Genomic DNA, 9,961 nt, shown 5'->3' on the forward strand with positions numbered 1-9,961 from the left:
ATGCGACAGGCTGCATTAGCCGCGGCAGCATCAGGAAGAACTAGTAGGAATACTAGCACCAGCAGTGTTCCAGAGAAAAATACATCCCTAAGTTTTAATTCTAAAATTGATAACTTAGGCAATTTGGAAGATGTAGGAAGTGATGAAGGAGCTGTGGGAGGTGTAGACATAAATTTTGGACCCCCAAGAGGAAGATATAGTATACTTCCGTTACCACAAAATGCACTCGCAGGAAATATAGATTCTTCAAGAATCGAACGAATGATGTCTGCTTTGATAAAGCAGAACCATGAATTAAAAGAAACAGTCACTGGGATGAAAACTCATATGACCGGGTTGCAGGCGCAAATGAATTAAACTCGAGGTGGTAATCAGTCGGATAGAGCAATTGGCACTCCGAATAATAACCCCGGGATAAATATGGGAGATAGTTTCTGGCGAACTCAGCAAACCCATACACCAATAGCACCGCCACCAGTACGCCTAAATAGCAGGGACCGTAAATAATCATTATTTGAGATTTTTATTTTAAAAAGACTACTGTGATATTTTGTTTTAAACGTCAAAAATAACGTTCTTTTTACTCTTGTTTACAAAGTATATGCATTTCAACAAATCTGGACAGCAAATTAACTGTTATTTGTTCATGTCTATAAAGTGCATAAAAACCAGTTAAGTTGTTGATTAAAACTTGTCAAAACCTCAGTAGGCCTTTTAAAATAAAAATCTCAAATAATGATTATTTACGGTCCCTGCTAAATAGGCATTCAATAGGCCAAAATAGTGTGCCACCACCAGCTGCACCAAGCTCATGGACGGAACACGATGCAAGGGCCGGGGAAGGAAATAACTACAACCGGAACAATCGAATAGTACGCTTAGATAAGTGGAACCTTAAGTTTGATGGATCAAGCAAGGGGATGACAGTAGAAAGTTTTTTGTTCCGCGTAGAGAGGCTACAAGAGATGTACGAAATCACACGCGAACAAGTATTCCGGGAATTCCATTGCCTACTGACAGGCGCTGCTGCAAAGTGGTATTGGCAACTAATGTAGGACAAGATGCATGAATACGAATTTGACTATTGTGGATTGACCCAGGAAATGCGCAGAGTGTTCTCCACATGTGACAATGACTTCGTTACAGTCAAGGAGTTAGTAGAGCGTCGTCAGGGATCCAACGAACCACTTGCGGATTATCTAGCAGCAATGCACAACTTGCATTTTAAAATGAGACAAAAAATTCCGGAGCCTGATCAAGTAAAGATCTTGAAAGGAAATCTCAATGCCACCATGGGACCTTTCCTTTTAATAACTCCTACAAAATCAGTAGCAGAATTGAGAAGGCAAGGAGCCGAGGCAGAAAGATGGTTAAAAGGTAATCAGTCATGGTCAAGGCGTGTGGATGAGATTGGGGGATACCCTGAATACGAGGATGAACCAGATCAGGCACTAGTAGAAGCCTATCAGCAAAACCGTAGGCCAGAATACCGTAAAGACCAGGTGAAAAGCCAAGGGCATGCAAACCAGAACTCAGGTCGGACAACATACCAGACCACTCAAACATGCACGGCACCACTCCATTTACTTTCTTGCTTTAAATGTCATAAAGAAGTGGACTATTACCTCAAACATCCGACTGTGGAGCCGAAATGTGGTTCCTATTTCCACGAAACCACCTGCAGAGTATGTGGTTTAAGAGATTCTGTAACCACATCTGCTCCGGTGTGTTTACAAACGAGTCTGCCGGCGAACAACGGGGTAACCACGCAGACGGAGTCCACCCCGAAACAATAAAAGTACCCACTCCAAAACAAATCTCCCCAGATAAAAGCCTTCCTCAAAGAGAGCAGGAGTACTACCAAATCAGGGAACGCATTTTTGAAGGCACAGAAGAACTAGATAATGTCACCCGAGATCACCGGAAAATACAAAGATTATATGGACGGCGAGCTGATGGTCATCGGCTTAAATAAAAGGTCATAGATACCGTGGTACATAAGCGAAATGACAACAGGCTTTTTACACAGACAAAAGTGGACGGAGAAGAAATAGTAGCCCTACTTGACTCAGGAGCTGGCGCAAACTGCATCGGAAAAGGGGCTGAAGCCTTCTTACAGAACCGAACTAAGAAGATATCAAAAATGGTCGGGCAAAATGTTCGCACCGCCAGCGGTGAAGAAAGTCAAGTCAAAGGAGCTATAGTTCTACCAGTCGAATGGGAAGGCGAAGTTAAGGATCTCGAATTTTTGATCGTGCCTGGGTTAAACCAAAGATTCTACTTTGGCATTGACTTCTGGATCGCTTTCGGCTTACCAGTCATAGGAAAGCGATGGAATGAGATAAAAAGTTCGCTTCCAATATCCGAAATCGATCTGGATGAAGGAACTCCGAAGCCCGAGACCACTTACACACCACACAAGCTTACGGCAACACAACAAGAGGAGTTGACCAAAGTCATAGATACAAATCCCTCATGCATAGATAAAGGACTAGGCAAAACTGACCTAGAGGAACATATAATCAAAGTCACGGAAGAAGACTTGCCGATCAAGCAACGGCACTACCCGATCTCACCAGCAAAACAAAAGCTGGTTTATGACGAATTGGATCGGATGTTAAAATTGGGTGTGACTGAGGAAAGCAACAGTAGCTGGAGTTCTCCAGTAACCCTAGTGCAGAAAGGTATTAAGAACAGGCTTTGCCTTGATGCTCGCAAAGTAAATACTCGGACTTTCAAAGATGCATACCCGTTACCACATATTGAAGGTCTTTTGAGCCGACTACAAGAGACATACTACATTTCTGCAATAGATCTGAAAGATGCCTTTTGGCAAATACCCCTAGAAGCGAAAAGTCGCGAAAAGACAGCTTGTACAGTGCCAGATCGACCTTTGTACCAATACACTGTAATGCCTTTCGGATTGTGCAATGCTGCACAAAGAATGAGCAGGCTGATGGACAAAGTAATTCCAGCTGCATTACGAGAACACGTATTCGTGTATTTGGATGATCTCCTGGTGTGTTCACCTACATTTGAAAAACACCTTGAAATGTTACGACAAGTTAGCAGCTGTCTACAACAAGCAAAACTAACCATCAATGTAGAAAAAAGCAAGTTTTGCTATAGCCAAGCGCGATATTTAGGCTATGTTATAGGTGGGGGATGCATCAAAACGGACGATACAAAAATTCAGGCAATACAAGAATTTCCCCAGCCACAATCTGCAAAGCAGATGAGGAGGTTTTTGGGCATGACTGGATGGTACCGACGCTTTATACAAAATTATGCAATAATTGCAGCACTTCTTCATGACTGTCTGAAGAAGGAGCGTCTTAAGAAAATTGAGATGCATGAAGAGGAAGTAAAGGCTTTTAGGGCTTTGAAAGAAGGCATGGTATCAGCTCCCGTTCTAATTACACCGGACTTCAAAAAACCATTTGTTATCCAGTGTGACGCTTCAAAAACAGGAGTCGGGGGGGTATTATTTCAAGTAGACGAGGCAGGTGGTGAACACCCCATAGCTTACATGTCTGCCAAACTAAATAAAGCACAGACTAACTACAGCATTACTGAGCTTGAATGCTATGCTGCAATTCTTAGCATTAGTAAATTTCGTGCATATGTAGAAGGAATGTCCTTCACGGTAGTTACCGATCATGCTAGCTTATTTATTGGGGGTTTATAGTTAACAATAAATCTGCTAACTTATATTAACATAACTATTTACTTAAATAAATATAACTTAAATAAGAGTTTAACAAAGCAGGGTTATTAGTACAGATTATTCGAAGACTCAAGAAAGGAGTAAATTTTAGCTGATAAACATTCAATCGAGTTTTCCAATGATATTTCAGTATACAATAAATTATAATTTGAACAAAGAACCCTAAAGGGCTCATGAACTGCAAAATTTGACCTACAAATTGGCAGGTGAATTGGACGAAAAGTTCGAGTGAATCTCAAAGGGACAGCGATGTCAATGTAGCTCAGGAGACGCGGGGAATTTACCTCACCCAAAAGCAGTTTATGAAAAAAAATTACTCCACCGCACATTCTGCGATGTTTTAGAGATTGTAAATCAATTAATTTTAATCTCGATTCATAGGGTGGCAAGTGTCTATTCGGATCCCAGTTTAGCTGACGCAAAGCGAATAATAGAAACTGCTTTTGAACTGACTCAATTAGTTTTTGTTGTTCATTATATTGAGGGCTCCATACACTCGAGCAATATTCCAAAATAGGGCGAACCATGGAAACATACAAAGTTTTTGTTGTGTATGGATCGTCAAACTCCTTGGCCCAACGTTTTATGAAGGCTAAAACCCCCCTAGCTTTACCAATAGTAACGGAGATGTGGCTTTTGAAACATAATTTGCTGTCGAATAAAACACCTAGATCATTTACTTTGGAAATACGTTCCAAAATACAATTCCCGAGATAGTAAGGTTGAATATTAGCTGAAGTTCGATAAAAAGACATCGACTTGCATTTTGCATGGTTAAGATGTAACAAGTTAATGGAGCACCAAGACTGTAATTCATTTAGATCCGATTGTAGGCGGTGGTGAGAGATTTGGTCGGAGTATGAAAGGCAAATTTTTACATCATCAGCATACATTAAAGTAGTGGCGAAAGATATGACATTTGGAAGATCGTTTATAAAGAGTACAAACAGTAGTGGACCTAAGTGACTGCCTTGGGGGACACCAGAAAAAACATTTACAACAGAAGACAATTGATTATTAAAGAGAACGCGTTGAGTTCTATTTGAGAGATATGCCAAAATCCAGTTTAGTAAAATTGGTGGAAATCCAAGAAGAGACAGTTTGTGAAGGAGAAGGCTATGGTTTACTGAATCAAATGCCTTGCTGAAGTCCGTAAAAATAACATCAGTTTGCCATTTTTTAAGGAAACTTCGATGAATGAGACAAGAGAATTCGAGGAGATTTGTAGTAGTTGACCGATGCTTAACAAAACCATGCTGAGCTGGAGAGATTATGGATGTACACATATGTTGAAGTTGGCAGGTGACCAACTGTTCGAAAAGCTTAGGTAAAGCAGAGAGTTTGGCAATACCGCGATAGTTTTCAACATCGGATCTTGAGCCTTTTTTATGCAGAGGAATGATGAAAGATTCACTCCAAATTCTCGGGAATTCAGAAAGAAGCAGAGATTGGTTGAATAAAAAAGTAATTGGCCAGGACAAAGTTTCGGCACAGTTTCTAAGGACACAGCTTGGTATCTTATCAGGACCCGGAGAAAACGATATCTCAAGAGACAAAAGGGCTTTCAGAACGTCTTTGACTTCAAAGTATGGTACATAGATATTATTAATGTGGGATAGAGGGTATGGATAAGGAGTCGAGGAGCTATAGGACTGTGGAGAGTAGGTTGACTGGAAAAATTTGGCAAAAAGATTAGATATGTTTAATGATGAGGATTCAGAAGAGCTTTTATAATGAAGAGATGAGGGATAACAGTTACACTTTCTTTTAGAATTCACAAAGGAATAAAAGTGTTTTGGATCCGAGCGAATGTTTTCTCTACATTGAGCAATGTAGCGAGCATAACTCTGATTAGCAGCCATAGTAAATTCAGAGCGAATCGATACGTACTTCGCCAGGTCTACGGAGAGGTTGGTTTTTAGATATTTTTTGTATAGCCTTGATTTTTTGTTTTTGAGGTAAGATAAGTGCTTATTAAACCATGGAGGCTTGGATGAGTCAATAACAGATACATCTGGGACGAAAATGTTGATCGACGAATGCAAGAACTCATAAAACGTTGACACTGCGGTCTCTAGATCATAACATGATTTTAATAATGACCAATCGATGGCACCCAAATGTTGGCTCAAACTGTAGAAATTTGCTCTGCGAAAACATTTGACTCGTGTGGCCGATGTACTACGAGTTTCAGCGTTAATCTCAACTTTCAACAACAAGGTTGGGTGGTAAGGATCTTCTGGTGTGGAGAAGGGTGAGCATCGGAGCACAATTGTAAGGGTCTCGTTATTAACAAAGATTAAATCTAGGAGCCTGTCTTTATTGTTCTCCACAAAGTTAATCTGACCCAAAGACAAATCAGATAGGCCGTCGATAAAATCATGTTGACTCTCAGTAAAAAGAAGATTGGAGTCCGGTGAAGTCACCCAAAGCAGGTTAGGCAAGTTAAAGTCACCCATTACAATGAAGTGATCTTCATCGCCAGTTGCAGATGAAACTAAATCAATTGCAGAAAGGTGCATTAAGTACAGAGATTCATCCGATTTAGGTGGAATATAAGAGCAAGTTATGTAAATGTTACTACTATTTAAAGATATTTTGACTGCTATAAATTCAATGGAATGATCATTCTGAAAAGCAAAAAGCTCTGAAGACAGTGAATTGTGAACTGCAATTAAAACGCCTCCACCTAGGGTGGGGCGATCAACTCTATAAACAACAAAGTTATCAGCAAATATTTCTTGATCAGAGACGGAAGAATTAAGCCAAGTTTCAGTTAAAGCTATTACGTCGGCATCGGTGGAAAGACTGTTAACATACACCCTACTCAGTTTTCCCAGTAGACTTCGCACATTTTGGTAGAGTATTGACAAGTTATCTAGTTTTTTGAAGCAGCTGAACTGGAACCCCGAGTCTTGTCCTTTTGGAGATACTCGTGAACTAACGTATTCACTGGCCAAATTGTAGAATCAAGTGCTTTAGGGAACAAATGGTCTGTAAGAAGAATTTTAAATGAAGATATGTTACGCTTTTGCTTAAAATTAAATTTGTAGACAGAAATAGCGTTATCTGGAGCAAGAAGTTTATCGCAAAGGTAGATTTTCACATCCTCAGCAGTGGCTTCTGGGTTGAGTCTGGATACAAATATGGATTTTTGAATGACCCCACTTAGAGGGATGCCCGAGACTGCAGGAGTCCCCACGCTTTTTCTCTGGTCCGTTCGGCTTGGAACACCACTCAAAGGGATGTTAGAACGACCTGGAGCCAGCCGTCTTGGGCTAGGCAGATCGTTTATAGTAGAAACTGCACATGATGCAGAGACTGAGACACCAGGAACCAGCTGCAATCCAGGAGTGGCGAGGTTTTGTTCCGGTGGAATATTACCAGGGGATGCCGCAGCTAATGCAGAGTGCGACTGCATTGGTAAGTTGTCTGAAGATCCAGATGGAGTAGTATGAGCAGGTGGAAGAGACGGTGTAAGATAGATTGGAGAGTGTTCCATGATGTTAGCACCAGTAGGAGTAGAGAGCATCGTGGTTGTCAGCCCGTTTGCAGGAAGTTGGAGATTATTTGGAATCTTCCTTTTCGGTGATTCACTTAGAATCTTAAGACCGAGAAACTGGGATTCCACTGCCAGGAACTTGTCGTTCATAGAGGTGAGGAGTTTTCGAACCTCCATAAATCCGGTCCTAGTTTGCCTCATGAAGGTGCGCATTTCATCCGTCATCTCACGGCATGCCGTGCAAGACCAGGTGAAGCCGACTTTTTTGGAGATTAAATCCCCAATACGGCCATTGAAACCGGCTCCGGCGCACTTAACGTGCGCGCAATTGTCGCACAGCCAGCATATAAGGAAAGTGTCTCCGCTGATAATGTTATTATACTCGCATTTTTTAGCAGTGCCAATGATAGTCATTTTGGCTGAGTATCAGGTCACTGTGCAGCAGACAAGCGTAGGTGTATAAGCGGCAATAGCGGCAGGGCAGAGCGGCAGCAGGGCAAAGAGCAGTCGGATGTAAGCGTCGAAGAGCAGAGCAGCAGCAGAGTAGAAAGCAGTCGGTTGTAAGCGTCGAAGAGCAGAGCAGCAGCTGGGCAGAGAGCACTTGGATGTAAGCGTCGAAAAGCAGCGAAAGGCAGCAGCACTCCAGAGAGACGAAGTTAGCGCTGAAGAACCGATCGAAGCGCAGTGCAGTGATTGCAAGTTCGTGTAGATGTTCGTGGCAAGCACAAAGAGAGCAGTTTCACCAACAACAAACTTTATGTTTAGCTGTGACGCTGGCAAAACAGAGCGCGATTGTGTGAATGTTCGCGGCAAACACAGAGAGAACAACAAAAACAAACTTTAGGTTTAGCGGTAACGCTGGCAAACAGAGCATTAGCAAATATATTCTGTTGCCAATTTTGTTTTGCAAGTTATTATGTTACTGTCTTTTTAAAGTATCCAAACGGCTCGTATTGTTTAAGATTGCAGTGTTACTGACAATATGTTCAAAAACTGAGATGAACCGAATAGGTTTTCACAGGGAAATCGCGATGTGAAGGAGGAGCTTAGAAAAACACGTCCGAATACTAGTTGAGCTGGCGCGATTATGCTTAAAATGGCTAATGAACCAAAAGGATTTATCCGGAAGATTAGCAAGGTGGAGTTTAAAATTACAGGCTTTTGACTTCACAATAGAGCATCACAAGGGATCCCTCAATGTGGTTCCCGATGCACTATCAAGAGTACATATGGATGAGGTTGCAATGGCCAACGCCAATACTATGGAATTGCACCTGGATCTAAATTCTGCAGAATTTCAATCGCCGGATTACGAAAAATTAATTCATACAATTGAAGAAAATGCAGGAAAAATTCTCGATACTGAGATAACACAGGAACACAAAATTAAACTTTGTGAAATTTCCACGAACCATTTCAAGTTTTCCATGATATTTGGGTGCTCCTGAGTAAAAGTCCCATACAAAATTATTTTCCATCACCTACAGGTTCCGCGGTATAGCTAAGAATACAAAAAACCGATGTTTGCCGACATTTTGAATTACGTGGCCTATATAATTGGACCAACCTTTATTATTTTCGGTAGGACCTACTCTCAATACATCAAGGCATTCCTAAAAAATAGTCCCCATTGTGAACCATTGCCCATGTCTTTGGAATTCGACGCCAAAGTTGAAAATCCCAAAATTGTAGAGATTTTTCTGATGGAAAAACAATTCTGAGGATTAAATCTTGAATGGAAGTAATTTTAACTATTCATTGTATCTATTGTTCATTGTATGCTTTAATTTCGGTTTAAAGCGTTTTCATGAGAACATTTTATTGGATTTCTTATACTAATAAAACCGATTTTTTTATTTCATTATCTACTCCTAAATGTTGTCAAATTTTGAATAAGTCATGGCTTTGGAAATTTGGAATTTTTGGAAACTCATATATTTCACCAATTTGGCGTCCCTGAATTTATACATTCAGACAACGGTAAGCAGTTTGTTGCGCAAGCTTTCACTGAACTCCTTGATAAATATGGTACACGACATGTGAGAACGGGGTTCTACTCCCCTCAAGCCAACGCGGCTGAAAGAGTAAACCGTTCAGTACTCCAAATGTTACGAGCAACAATCGCACAAGATCAGCGAAATTGGGATGTACAATTAAGCCGAATTGCCTGTACTCTTAGAAGTGGATTACATGAGTCCATCGGCATGGAACCATACTATGCGATGTTTGGAGCACGCATGATCACCCATGGGACTGCGTACCCCATACTGAAAAAACTGGGAGGCATTCGATCCGCAAGTCCTGAAATATCGTTACCAGATAAAATGGACTTAGTGAGAGAAAAAGTGCGTCAAGGACTAAACCACGCCCACAAACGAGCTGAAAAGGCATATAACACCCGCTGTAGGAATGTTGAATTTGCAGTAGGGCAGGTGGTTTACCGAAAAAACTACAAGCAAAGTAACAAAGCCGAAGGCTATAGCGCCAAACTAGGACCCAATCGAATCCGAAGTGTGGTATTAAAAAAGCATGGCAATGCCTTGTATGAATTGGGAAATACCACCGGTAAGAGTATCGGGGTCTACCATGCTAAAGACCTTTTCACAGCGTGATCCAATATCAGAATTGGAGGATTTCAAAATTTGTCTCTTCGTGTCTGGTGAGAATAAAATTTTGAAACGGAAAAGCAAAGTAAGCAGATGCTGGACATCGGAGCTTAAATCCCAGGAAAG

The 9,961-nt window shown here is 41.1% G+C and overlaps 1 protein-coding gene across 1 annotated transcript; it reads right to left on the bottom strand.

Annotated features, from left to right (window-relative positions):
* Window positions 1-6,605: 6,605 nt before the first annotated feature.
* On the bottom strand, window positions 6,606-7,643 carry LOC138912091 (uncharacterized). The gene has a single exon (XM_070211948.1). The coding sequence runs from the start codon at window positions 7,641-7,643 to the stop codon at window positions 6,606-6,608; it is 1,038 nt and encodes a 345-aa protein (XP_070068049.1).
* Between the last annotated feature and the right edge of the window lie 2,318 nt (window positions 7,644-9,961).

The sequence above is a fragment of the Drosophila takahashii genome, chromosome 2R (genome assembly GCF_030179915.1).
Source record: "Drosophila takahashii strain IR98-3 E-12201 chromosome 2R, DtakHiC1v2, whole genome shotgun sequence".
Lineage (NCBI taxonomy): Eukaryota > Metazoa > Arthropoda > Insecta > Diptera > Drosophilidae > Drosophila > Drosophila takahashii.

Coding starts and splice junctions, on each gene's coding strand:
- LOC138912091 (XM_070211948.1), bottom strand. CDS start 7,643: ATGACTATCATTGGCACTGCTAAAAAATGCGAGTATAATAACATTATC.